This window comes from Pristis pectinata, chromosome 8 (assembly GCF_009764475.1).
Source record: "Pristis pectinata isolate sPriPec2 chromosome 8, sPriPec2.1.pri, whole genome shotgun sequence".
NCBI lineage: Eukaryota > Metazoa > Chordata > Chondrichthyes > Rhinopristiformes > Pristidae > Pristis > Pristis pectinata.
The window spans coordinates 41,308,583-41,322,717 of NC_067412.1; the positions used below are offsets into that span (position 1 = coordinate 41,308,583).

The following is a 14,135-nucleotide window of genomic DNA, read 5'->3' on the forward strand; positions in this document are numbered from 1 at the left end:
TGGACCAGTACACCAAGGTCCCTCTGTTCCTCGTACTCCCTAGAGCCGTATCATTCATTGTCTATGTCCTAATGTTATTAGTCCTCCCAAACTGTGCTCTGATGGGGCATCCATAACAAATGAACACAGTTGGTGTGGATGCCCCCATCAGAGGCATCAGTACAATCAGATCGAACTCACAAAAGACTGTGGCTTTTAGGCTGATATAAATTTTCAAGACTTGACAGATTAGTGTTAGCTGAGGGCAGAGTTGAGACTCAGATCAGATTAAAGATCAGAAAAGACCTAGAAATAGAAAAATCATGGAAGTGCTCTGATGAGAGGTTATCAGTTTGAAATGTTAACACTGCTTTCTCTCCATTGATGCTGCCTGACTTGCTAAGCATTTCCACCATTTCTACTTTTATTTCAGGTGTCTAGCATCCACAGTATTTTGCTTTTGGAACAGAACTGATGGTCTGAATTGCCTGCTCCACTTACACACTTCCTCATGTCTTGGTTTGTGGGTGAATCCTTAACCAATCCTTTTGTTCTCCTAATGCAGCTCACCTGCAATGTATCATGGAATATTTGACAATCTCAAGGTGGTGATATAAATGCAAATTGTTATTTTTAAGGGAGAACGAAGCAAGTCTTATTGCTGCATACATCAGAAGTTTAATTTGCTGAAACTAATTCCTCCTTTTCCCTTACCTCAATGATTTAGCTACAGAAAACCAGGCAAAAAACTGGGAGCCTGAAAAGGCACATCCTATGTTACTCTTCATAACATGAGTCAGTCCACTAAAGTGGGATCATTCAAATTGGATGGGTTGCAACTAACGTTCATGTGATTCTGGCTCTGGCTGTTTCAAGAAAGAAGGAGTTGTATTTATGTAACACATTTTACGATCTCAGGTGTGTTTCAACAGTCTATAGAGCAGTCAATGTTGCAACGTTGCAAATGCAGCAGTTCACTGTTTAGAGTGCCATCCCAAGTATTTAGCATTTGGGGTTGGTTGAGGATTGTTACCCAGCCCACTGGGGAATGTGTCTACTCTTAGTATTTCCATGGGATCACTTACAGCACTCAGTCAGTGCAGCACCGGTGTGTTAGCCTAGATTCAGTGCTCAAATCTCTGTGGTGAGATTTAAATCCACAACCTTCAGACAGAGATGAGAGTGGTGATTCCTTTCCGTACACACAAGTACAGAGGGCACAATTTTCTTTTAGCTGCATTTTATTGTGTCCTGATATCTCAGATCTCAAGAGGTGCAGGTATGTCAGATATTGTGGCTTCTATCCAGGGTTTTGATTTGTTGATGTGCTGTTTTATTGATTTATAGGATGTAAGGCAATACCAGCATTTACTGCCCATCCATAGTAGCCCTTCAGCAGGCCATTTTGAGGCACATTCTTGAATTACTACTGTGCTTGTGGAAAGGTCATTTCCTTGGTGCTGCTAGGTAGGGTTTCTTTCCCAAAAATATACATTATTCATAAAAATTGCAATTGTATTATAATTCAGAACATTCCAGATGACGTTGTGGGTACAAGCCATGTCATTCCATTTACATTACATCAGCATGACATCAATTTTCCTCAACAAACACTCCCTGAGCAACCAGTTCATGGGGTTTTACACAGGTTCCAGCCCTTTCATGTGCAGTGAGGAGAGACCCTGACACTGTGACCTTTCCCATGGAGCCTTTGCCAAGGCTGCACCAGGTTTCAGCACATGCTTCTGACTATAGAACCTGCCGATCTGCTGCACTCGCCATGGACAACTCCTTGCAATGGTTCTGGCAAGCTTTGGGCAGACCAGAGGGTGTCTTTCACCATGCCGGTACTCTTCCATCAGCACTTGATATTTGCCTCACTGCGTGTCCCCCACAACAGCCCACACAGCTGGTTGGAATGAACCCCAGCAAAGGCCACTACTGTTTCCAGATCTTCTTGGCAAACACCATTCCCGGAGGAGATGGTTGACGGTCTCATCTCCAGAGTAGTCACCTTGAGGGCAAGATGTGGTGAGATTCCAAACATAGATGAAGGGTCTAACAGGCAGGATCTTTGTCACCATCAATTGTGCAAGGGGCTCAGCCTCAGCAGTGATGAAAGAAGTGTGGTGCGTGACTAAGAGAGGAACCTGCAGGTGGTCGTAAAGGACCCACCTGTGGGGGATGTTGGTGTTCCTGTATCTGCCGTCCTCGTCCTTCTCAATGGTGGAGGTTGTGTTTAGAGATGCCGTCATAGCCTTGGTAAGGTTATTTACAGATTGCAGTTCTAGGAGGATTTTGTACCTGTCCAGTGGGCTGCTTTGTCCTGGGTAGTGCCATACTTCTGGAGCATTGTTGGAGCTTTATTCATCCAAGCAAGTGGAGGGAATTCCATCACACTCTTGATGTGTCTTGCAGATGGCAAGAAAAATTTTGGGTGAGTCAGGAGATAACTTACTCACTACAGGTTACCAAGCCTCTGACATGTTCTGGAAGGCACAGTATTTATATGGCTGGTCCAGTTGAGTTTCTGGTCAACGCTAACCCCCAAATGTTGACAGAGATGGCAATAACATTACATGTCAATGGGAGATGGTTGAACTCAATTGTTGGAGAAGATGATTGCATGGAATACTTGTGACATGAGTGGTTCCAGCCCATGCAATGTCTCCTCTTTTAAGTTGGCCACACAAGCGGGCATTTCCTGCACTGGCCATTCCGTGGCCTTGTGCAAAACCCTGAGGGAGCAGGTCTGAGGTGAGGGAGCACTGGAGCTAGAATTCCCACAATGATTGCAGTTGGTAGCTTTGATTCATCTTGATGAAAGCTTGAAGCTCTGCAGGAGCTTTTTCATCTTTGTGAAGTCCAGTCACTTTGTGCACAGTGAGTTTTCACAAGCACCAATGATATAATGAGCAGGTATTGGTTGAGGGGTACATATTGGCAGGGCAGTGGGGAGGTGTCCCCTGCTCCTCTACAAATAGTGCAGTGGGATCTTTCCCCTGTACCTGAGAGAGCAGGTTTCATTTTTCATGCTAAAGGTTGTATCTCTGACGGTCCAATGCTCCCCTCAGTTTTGCACTGGGAGTGCTATCTAGATCTTAGGTGTGAGTCCCTGAAGTAGGACTTGAACCCTCAGCCTTCAGCATGCAGAACCGACAACTGAATGTGTGCACCCCATGACTGGATCCTTTCTTCTTCTACCTACCTTCCCCCTCTCTGCTGATGGTGTACAGTATCAAGGGGATACGTTTGCTCAGATGTCATATTTCACTTATTTGTCTGTTAATTAACACTCAGATGTTAGAAGGCGTGACATACAAGCATGGTCCTTCTACCCACCTTGCATACTTGCCAAGAAGGGAAAGTGAGGAAGATCACAACCAATTGATTTTCCTCCTTCTAAGCCTAAGGATGTGCACATTGATTAAGAGCAGCTAACTCAGTACTGATCGGGATTGGAACCTGTGAATGTTCGGTCTATATCACACTACGCCATGCATTTATCCATTGAATCATCTGGAGAGATAAGACCTGTTTCAAGCCAGACAAATAGTAGCAAGTCCTTTAAAAACTTGCAGGATGACACTTGAATGTTGCCATTCCTTCGTCAAAGAAAGAGAACTTCACTTCTGATCCCAATATTGAATCTTCCCTCTAATGATAAATTCTCATGGAAAAGTTGGAAAGTCCTAGTAGAATAGCAGCTGTCCAAACCTACACCTCCTATCTCCTGGTTTTCAAGAGGCGCGGAGTTGTGGAAATCTTGCTGGACTCGACAGGATTCCACAATTTCAAGGTATTTAAACCCACACAGAATATCAAACAATAAAACCAATGCAAAATAAATCCTGTGGTATTTAAGTTTAAAAAAAGGCCTGATTAATCTGGGGCCTGCTAATAAAATAGGAAGTAATTTTTGATCAAAAGTGATCTCAGATCAGCCTGATTAAAATGTCTTTTCTTCCCCTTTCTCAGGAATAACCAGGACAAGCTGTTGAAACTATCTCAAGGAATGTATGCGAATGGGGCACAGTCCACAAAAGAATTCAAAGAGAACTTTGTGCAGAGACAAACTGGACAAGGAAATTGACATGAAATGTACAAGCAAGGAAAAAAACTCCATCTCAGTTCAATAATTAGCATTTCAAACAAAAATGAGTAAATTTGAGCCCTGCAGACTATCTCAACTTATTTAGCAGTTGGTGCTCTCAGAAAGTCTTTGCCCCCAATCCCTTGGAGCATAAGGGGATGGCTCTACACAGCTTTGGTCTCTGGGTCTGCCTCGCCTCGCTGATGAATGCTGTTGGTGTTTCCGGTGACTGCTGGCTCATTGAAGGAGAGAAAGGATTTGTCTGGCTGGCAATCTGCAGCCAGAACCAACCCCCTTACGAATCCATCCCTCAGCACATCAACAGCACCATCGTCGACCTCCGTCTGAACGAGAACAAGATCAGAAGCGTCCAATACTCCTCCCTCAACAGGTTCGGCAACCTGACAGAACTCAACCTGACCAAAAACGAGATCTCCTACATCGAGGATGGAGCCTTTTCTGCCCAGTACAACCTGCGCGTCCTGCAGCTGGGCTTCAACAAGCTTCGGAACATCACCGAGGGGATCCTGCGGGGACTCGGCAGGCTGGAGTACCTGTACCTCCAGGCCAACCTCATAGAGGTGGTGAGTCCCAATTCCTTCTGGGAGTGCCCGAACGTGATGAACATCGACCTGTCCATGAACCGGCTGCAGACGCTGGAGAGTTCCACGTTCCTGGGACTCAGCAAACTCTCGACTTGCGAGCTCTACGGGAACCCGTTCTACTGTTCCTGCCAACTGCTGGGCTTCCTCAAGTGGCTGGTGCAGTTCAACAACACCACCAGGAACTATGACCGCATGCAGTGCGAGTCCCCGACCCTTTACGCCGGCCAAGCCTTGCTGAGCCAGAGCCAGACCCGCAGCGCCTACAGTTTGCTGGTCTCGTCCTGCGGCGACATCCATACCCTAGACCCTAATTTCATGCCCACTCGGATACCCCCCAGCACCACCACCTCTGAGAGCCCCTGTGGAGGCGAGGACTGCTCCTCGGGCGACGATGCCACTCCAATGATAGCCTTCCACTCCCCAACCCATGAGACACGGGCGCCGGTAATCAGGGTGGAAAAGGTCACCTATACCACTGCCACCTTGTTGGTCCAGATACCCCGGCCCTTCAGTAAGATGTACATCCTGGTGCAATACAACAACAGCTTCTACGCAGACATCAAGAAGTTGCAGACGGAGCACGAAGTCATTAAGTTGGACCGACTCCAGCCCCACACTGCCTACACGTACTGCGTGGCGTCCATTCGCAATGCCTTACGGTATAACCAGACCTGTGTCACCTTCTCCACTGGGAGCGATAGGGCAAGGGGTACCGTTCCCCCACCGTCCACCGCCACCCACTACATCATGACCATTCTCGGCTGCCTCTTTGGCATGGTTATAGTACTGGGGTTTGTATACTATTGCCTGCGCAAGAAGAGGCAACAGGACGAGAGGCACAAGAAGGCGGGCGGGATGACCAAAGCCATCATTGAGCTGAAATACGGGGCGGAGATGGAAGCCAGTACCATCTCCCAGTTGGCGCAGAAGCCCGCGCCGCCCTGCGAGGTTGCTCCCAGGGCACCCTTCCTGCCTTCGCCGGGGGATCCGGAGCCCCACAAGCCGCAGGAGTTGAGCGACACGCCCAAGACTACCAAGGGCAACTACATCGAGGTGAGGACGGGGGAACCTGCCAGTGACGGGGGTGGCCAAGGGCGCAGTTCAGCGGCGGAGATCTCAACCATAACCAAAGAAGTGGACAAGGTCAACCAGATCATCAACAACTGCATCGATGCCCTGAAGTCAGAGACGGGCACTTTCCAAGGGGGCAAAGCAGGAGCAGTGATTTCTGTGGAGCCTCAGGTGCTGATGATCACAGAGCAAGCCCAAAGCAAGCCCGGGCTCTTGTCGCCCATTTCTAAAGAGAGCTACCATCCACTGCAAAGACACAGCAGTGTAGAGGCTGTCCCCAAACGCCCCAGCAGTTCCTCCAGCGGTTCCACGCGAAGTCCCAGGTCTTTCCGCTCTGAGGCATCGGCGCCCCGTCACGCCTGCAGATCCGAAGCCCAGTACATCGAGAAAGCATCCCCCGTGGCGTCCAACAGTCCGGGAGCCATCCCGAGGGCGCAGCCGCGCAGCGAGCACCGGCACTCCTACCCGGGGCGGAGGCAGGGCGAGCAGCAGGCTCCGGAGGGGCCGAGCAGCCGGAGCAAAACCTTCATCCCTGGAGCCGCTCGGCCGCAGCCGGAGGGACGTGGCCTTACTCCAGCTCTCGCCTCAGTGCCACAACCTCAGCTACACCTCCAGCCCCGAGTACAGCAGCAAGCCAAACCCGGGCATCTGGGAGCGCTTCAGACTGCACAAGAAGAGGCACAAAGAGGGGCAGGAGGAGTACATAGCTGCGGGCCACGCACTGAGGAAGAAGGTGCAGTTCGCCAAGGACGAAGACTTGCACGACATCCTTGATTACTGGAAAGGCGTCTCCAACCAGTACAAATCCTGAGTCTTTGATATATTGAGACTAAAACTGGACCAAAAGACCACCCCCCCCCCAAAAAAAACTTTATAACTGCTGTTTTTAACCTGATCAGTTCACCTGTTCATAAGAACTTCAGCCGCTATCACAAGTCTGTGCACCAAAATCTTCCAAACTGTAACAAAGAATTTCTTTATTTTTAACGCACACGCATAATATATAAATATATATACACCCAGAAGCCTTGGAATATCAGATATTATTTATCGCATGACTCTATCCTGTGACTGTGACTCACTGTGGTGTACATGGGGCATTGTTCGTTGTACAGTGCACATTGTGACTGGACTGTACTGTGTAATTGTAGCTCACACACTGCTCACACCCTGCATTGTACAGTAATATTTACCAGTAAAACCCCCTCCTCCCTGCAGTTCTGTACAGATAAATTTCTATATTTGCAATGATGTTTCTGGGTTTTTCTCGCCTGTTTGTATCAGGTTTTAATCGCGGGTTTTACAGAGCAGTTTGTTTGAATTCCAGTGAATGTCTGAGCACTGAACGCAAGCATTGGATAAAACTGGACTGGCAAAAGAGATGAACTGAATGGTTTCTTCTGTCGCGCTCCCGCTGGTCCAAGTCACCGGCTCTCTCAGTGAGAGGAAAGTGTCAATGAGATGCAGAGTGCTTAGGTAGAGCTGGACTGTCAAGCAGTAGCCCCAGCGCATTGTTAAAGCTTCGCTAAATTGACACACCTTGGACGCACTACTCTCCATAATATAGAAAAGAACACAGAGGCGCTGGAATTGGTGTAAAGAAGGATTCACAAGTGGTGATTCCATAACTGAAGCAAAATACCAGCTAGAAAAGTAGAACGAGTGCAAGATGCTTAAAAATTACAACAGAGCTTGGTGGGTACGTGCAGAGATGTCTGTGCTTCCTTGCAACAAATAGGAGGTCATAAATATGACAGTCACAAATGTCCAAAAGGGAGTGAAAGGGACACTTGTTTTCCCTGGTGCAAGGTGGGAGAATTCAGAACCAGTGGCCATAAATACAACAGTCATTAATAAGTCTAATAGGGAATTCAGGGAGACACCTGCATTCAAGAGTGTGATTAGAATGTGGAACTTCCAACTCCACAGAGGAGTTAAGACTAATGGCCCTGATGCGTTCAAGGGGAGGTTAGGTAAATCTGCAATGGGGAAAATGGTGGAAGATCATGTCATGTGGTGAGATGCAAAGGCTGTAAGGAAATGTGGAGCAAAAACATTATGGATCAGCTGAGTCAAATGGCCTGTTTCTGACCTGTTAATACTTTGGTAATATTTTTCTATACACTTTGCACCATTTTTGCTTTCTAATTTAGTTTAACCTTTCAGTCTGTCTAAAGCTAAACTTGCCCGCATGCTCTTCCCACATCGCCCCAATATATGTAGCCTCTGTACTGTGGTCACTCTATCTGATACTTAAAGCACTGCCACTAGGTGCTGTAGGAACCTTGTGCCTATTCCAGGGTATTAAAGAAGGTGAAAGTAGGATGTAGTTAAATGTTGCCTTTCATAGTCTTACAATGTCTCAAGTCCTAATGAAGAGCAGTCACTGATGCAATGTGGAAAACATGATGGCCAATATAGGGCATAGGAAGATCCCACAAAATAGACGTGAAATAATGTCCAGGTAGAAGTGAGAGGCTACTTGATTGAAACATATAGGACCCTGAAGGGGGTTTTGACCAGATGGATGTGGAGAGATTTCCTCTTGTGTGAAAGAATTTTAAACCAGCAAGTTATCATAAGGGGTCACCCCATATAAGCCAGAGATGAGACAAAAACGTTTCTTCTCAGGGAGCTGTGAATCTTTGGAACTCTCTTCCCAAAAGTAATGGAAGTAGAGCCTTTGAATATTTTTAAGGTAGAGATGGAAAGATTCTCGATAAGAAAGGGGTTCAGAGGTTACAGCAGAATGCAGAGCTGACATTACAATCAGGTCAGCCATGATCGAATTAAGGGACCAATTCTTATAGTCTGGTTTGGTGATGATGCATGAGGAATAAATGTAGACAGGATTGTGGAGCAAACTCCCCTACTCTGCTTCCAACCCAATGCAATGGGCTTGTTAATGTTCACCTGCAATACAGAGGTGCCTGCAGGAAAAGTTGTACCTCACAGCAAATGTTCAGGCAGTTTTGATTGAGCAACTTGTTTTGCCTGCTTTCTCAGCCTTCTGAGATGTTTGTAACTGCAAGGCCCACACTTTCACGTCAGCACCCACAGGACAATGATGTTGCCAAGACTAGAAGACCAGAGGTATAGGGAGAGGTTGGCAGGTTGGATTGACCTTGCAGAAATGTTTTAAATTATGAGAGGCATAGATAAGGTGGATGGTCACAGTCTTTCCCCAGGTTAGGGTGTCAAAAATTAGGGGGCATAGGTTTAGGTGACAGGGGAAAGATTTAAAAGAGAATTGAGGTGCAGCTTTCACACAGAGGGTGGTGAGTATATGGAATGAGCTGTCAGAGGAAGTGGTTGAGGAGGGTACAACAGTATCATTTAAGAAGCACTTGAATTGGTACATGGAGGGGCAGGGTTTGGAGGGATATGGACCGAACGCAGGAAATTGGGACTAGCTGGGTGGGCACAGTGGTTGGCATGGACCCATTGGACTGAAGGATCTCTATTGCTCATGCCTTGTGTTAGATGAGATGTAATTCTGGATGGGTTCTGAAGATGCGTCTGTCAGTGGAGGCTCCTCACTAAACTGAGAGATTTGCTGATCCACTTGTCTCATTGTTGGTGGTGGGATCCTACCATTCACATGGTATTCATTCATTCACAGGATGTAGATCAGCAATTGTTGACCATCCCTCAGTGCCCTTGAATGGCAAGCAAAACCTTGGTACATGTGACAATAATAAACCAATTCCAATTCAAACAGAGTGGCTTGCCAGTGCACTTCAGAGGGAAACTAGCGGGCAAACTGAACTGCTGTGGGCCTAGAAGGCCAAACTAAGTCATGGATGGTTGACTTCCTTCTCTAATGATCATTAGGTGTACCCAATGGGTTTTATGACAATCCAGCAGTTTCTCCTTTTTTTAATCCAGTTATTTTAATTAATAGAGTTTAATCTCTGAGGCTTCTGCTTCTGCTCATTGATCCAAGTCTCTGGACTATTATTTCAGTAACAGAACTAACATGCTACCTTGCTCCAGAGGGTAATTGAGTGACTTTGTCCCTGGGCTGTATTTTGGAATCATTGGGGTACATCTTGACTTTGTGCATTAGTAGAACATGGGTGATTTTAGTAGAAGTAAAAATTGAGAAAGATTTGAAATGGGCAGTCGATTCATTACTGAGCATATTACAGGCTGCAAAGTATTAAGTTGTATCTATAAGTCCTTTCTGTGTACAACCCTCAGGAATATAGAATAACATATGAGCAGGCCTGGCCACTAGGGTGGATAGTTTTCCTGGAAGTGCGATATCGCATGACTCCTCTCGTTAACTCGTGAACTTTTTCATGAGGTGGCTGTCTTCCCTCTCTCGGCAGCCAATTCCCTGCATTTCACTATCCTCTGGGTAATCTCTAGCTGTCTTTTTCACAGTCTTTCTTTGAGTTCCCTCTTACAGAACGTGGAACTATGCTGAATATGCTGATTTCTATCTTGGCATAACTCCACAAAAAAATAACAAAATCTTTCTCAACGACAATCTGAACTCAGCAGCTGAGTAGCATCTGTGGAGGGAAAGGAACTTGCAGACACTTCAGGTCATGGGGTCTTGACCTGAGATGTTGACAATTCCTTTCCTCCCACTGCTCAACCCACTGAGTTCCTCCAGCAGAATTGTTTGTTGCTGCAGATTCCAGCATCTGCTGTCTCTTGTGTCAACAAAATCCTTCTTCCTTGCTTTAACGTATTACTTTCCTTTCTCTGCTTTACCAAATTGCTATAGTTATTACTTTCTCTGAACTTCTTCTAAGCTCCTAATACACCTTCTAGTGTCCTTCCCTCCATCTATCTTGCAAGAAGCCCCCTCTACTAATTTTTTTTCTCCAATGAGGAAGCAATGTAATCATAATCACAAAAGCTGAAACAACAGTGGCAAAATTAACAACTAAATTGCCCCTTTGTTTCTCCAAGTTTTCCATCAAGTGCAGTCTGGTTGAGGGGTGATTTACACAGGTTTTAACATTACAATAGCGTTCTGTAGGACTAAGTAGAGAAAAGATTTCCTAAATCTTAAAATATCATCTTCTACTCTTCCATAATCTTAAAAAAGACCCAAACCTTCAGCAGTGATTCAGCCTTCGAATTATCCCTATTCTCAATGTTTCACCACAGTTTAACCTTCCCTCTCTCCTCCAGCCCTGCATCGCTCCACAATCCCTTTGCTTGCACATTCTCGACCGTAATTATTCACTAGCTGTGGCTGGATTCAGCCTTCCAGGCTCTAACTGCTTCTACCTCTCCTCCTGGAAAATGCTCTTTGCTTCATCTGTCTTACTCTGGGTGTCAAATTCCATTTGCAAATGCTCTTGTAAAATTCCTTGGCATGTTTTACTGTCTTAAAGGTGCTGCATTAAAGCTTCGTTATTCCCTCAGGTCACCCTTCAATCTTTTTTCTGGAGAAAAGAAGGATGGATGGTGTCGTCTTATTAAATCTCTTTCACTCGTCCTCCAGTATTTTTATATACTTTTATAATATCAGAAAACAGAATTTATTGCAGTCCTGCAACAGTAGTCTAGCCAAGTTTCTGCGTGTTTAACATAATCTCTCTGTTCTTCTCTCCTAGAAATGAACCACTATATTCTTTTGTTTGCCTTTAATCCCCTGCTCATTACCTTTAGTGATTTATGTATCTATCCACCCAGATTCCACAGTCCCTCTCCCCTGCTTGGACACACATTTCAACAAAGTATTGTTGCTTCTTTACCTTCCCCATCCAAAATGCAATGTCTCACAATTACCTGTGTGAAGTCCATTTGCCAACCATGCACCTATTCTGTAGGTTTTATTAACATCCCTCTGAATGTTGTCATTTTCCCCCACCGCTGTATTAACCTGATTTGGTGGTATCCACGTGTTTTGAATTGTACTTTTATTTATTTCTGTCAATGGTGAACAAGAGCACTGGCAGCAACAGTTCTTGTGCAGAATCATGTTCTGCCTTCCACCTCTCTCTAACTGTCTTCTACAAATATTTGCATTCTATTTAGTAGCCAGATAACCACCCATGAACAATGACTCTGAGCTTAGTCAGGAATGGTAGTTTGTATAAGTTTTCTGGAAAAAAACAGATATATTACAACACTGTCCTTTAAATAATTCTTTGAGGATGGTGCAGTTTGAGATCCCTGTTGACTGTCTTTCACTCTATCTTTTTGCTTCTCAATGTTGCCTGCTATACCTTTGATTAAACATTCCTTTGTCTTTCCTTCCAATCATTTTTAATTATTAGTTTTAGTTCCTCTGTCTCTTTTAACTTGAGGAATTGCATTATCTATCTAACAATTTCCTGACATTACTCATTGTTGCAATTAATTTTTTATGTTTATATAACAGCTATTTCTTCCTACAACCTGCTTATAATATGCATGGGTTACAATCTGTCTCATCCCAAGATTACATCCTCCCTAAATTTGATGTTTATCAATTATCTTGTTACCTTTGATACTTTTTCGATCTTTTCTTCTCATGTCATGTCCACCATTTTAGGCTTCCCAATAAATATTGATATGATATTTCTACCATTTTGCCATGATTAGCTGAAAGGAAATGGCTCAGTGGAGAAAGTTACTGCTGTCTTTCAAGGAAACATCATAGGCTCAAGCCATAGTCTAACCCAAGAGTGAAAATCTCAGCATGAAGTACCTAAGAGGTCTACAATTGTTCAGTTTCTAGTTACGGGCAACTACTAAAATCTTTCCTTCATGCTCCTAAAAGGATTTTGGTGGAGTCATAGTTGAAAAGGTGTTTCAACTCGTGGGTTTGTTACAAACCTGAGGCCATAAGTAGAAGATGGTCAGCAATGTCCAATAAGGAATTCAAGGGAAAGTTTTTAATGAAGGGAAATGGAGAATGGGGAATTCTCTTCATTTAGAATGGTTGCATTGGTGGATTAGACATGCTCAAAGGATAAGCAGAAAGGATAGGAAGATCGGTGAGGTAGTGGAAGAAGAATCATGGGATACATACCAACCAGTTGAAATGGCCTTTGACTGCACTGTAAACTTTAATTAGTACGTTCTTTTTTTTCAATCTTCTTTCCTTATTTTGTCTTTGCTACTTAGACAGAATAATTTTCCTTATTGCCACAGGAATATCTTGCATGAAATGCCCAGTTTAAAGACTTGGTCTAAACAAGGCTCTCGTTTTTCGAGCTGTGCTCAAGCTGGATAATTGCATGTAATGGGTAAAGTGGCTGTTTACATTCCTTAATTAATGCACTTACTGGAGTGCAAAAATTACCCATGTACAGCAACTTGGCTCCCAGGCAAGCACAGCCCTGAAAATTGGTCCACAGTGCAAACTCAATTTAATGCATGTGTGCACAGCTAGATAACTGTGCAAGTGTTCAGAGACCATGACAGGGAAGAAACAGAGAACTAAAGTTTCAACAGTGAAAGGATGTCAGACAGTTGCAGTCAAGTTCTCTTTTAAAATTGTGAAATTGGTCCAGTGAAATACATTGAATAGGAAACTTCTGTCTCAATAATCCTTCAAAACTTTGGTCCAATCAAATATTGCATAATTATCCCACGTAACTGCTGTAAGACTTAAAATGTGGAGTTGCAGAGGGGCAAAAGGCTTCCTGAGTGTATAACAACATAGTAAAGAGCCAGAACGAGAGCTACAGTGGTAGCTGACTGATCCTAATTGTTCAGATGCCACAGGTTGTGAATTGGTTCTGATCTGCAGACAGTTGCAGTCCGAGTTATGCCGGCTGCCAAGCCGTCATGCCTGCTGGAGGAGCAAGCATGATGGTGATATCACTCAAGGTACAGCACTGCCAGCTGCTGCCACAATGGAGTTCCTCGCCCAGCTGATGCCCACAAGCTGACCACAAGCTTCGCAGCAGGAAGAATCCCTGCTCCACTCCATTCCCTCCACTAGGGCTACTTAAAGGGGGTCATTACCCATTGGCAGTTTAGTTGCTGATTGACTGTTACTTCCACTCTGTTTCCCAAGCCATTCCCAAGGAGTAGTGTGACTACCAGCCCCCTACAATTACCAAGTTCTTTCTAGACGTTAGTGGCCATTCCGTTTGGGGGTCAGTGTTGGTGGGAAGAAGGAGTAGGAGGTGGGTGTTTTGGGGGGAACAGGGAGGGTTATGTGTCTCAACAGGGTGATATCTACGGCCTTCAGGGAAGAACCCTCCCACAGGAACACAGCAAGAAACCTTGTGTGGGGCACTTGCATTCCAATGAGGACATGCCCACTGAAATATGCCATCTGCTGCAGTCACCATGCCAACCCTCAACACAGGTCCAGGACTGCTTTGCCCCTGGCTCTCAAGGTTCCATAAACCATCAAACCTTTATGCATCGGCCTCCTTTCAAGCAAGACCTAGAGTGATCACAGCATTATCTCTCCCTGTAGC

At 45.1% G+C, this 14,135-nt stretch overlaps 2 protein-coding genes across 9 annotated transcripts in view; both read left to right on the forward strand.

The window, feature by feature from the left end:
• The window catches only part of elfn1a (extracellular leucine-rich repeat and fibronectin type III domain containing 1a), a 111,105-nt gene extending 104,546 nt beyond the window's left edge, over window positions 1–6,559 (forward strand). The window contains 2 exon segments of the mRNA XM_052022197.1: window positions 3,958–6,254; window positions 6,256–6,559. Of these exon segments, the coding sequence (XP_051878157.1) occupies window positions 4,231–6,254; window positions 6,256–6,559 (2,328 nt within the window). The 5' untranslated portion in view covers window positions 3,958–4,230.
• LOC127573725 (protein ELFN1-like) overlaps window positions 1–14,135 on the forward strand; it is a 318,230-nt gene that overhangs the window by 270,780 nt on the left and 33,315 nt on the right. The gene's annotated exons all lie outside the window — the stretch shown is intronic.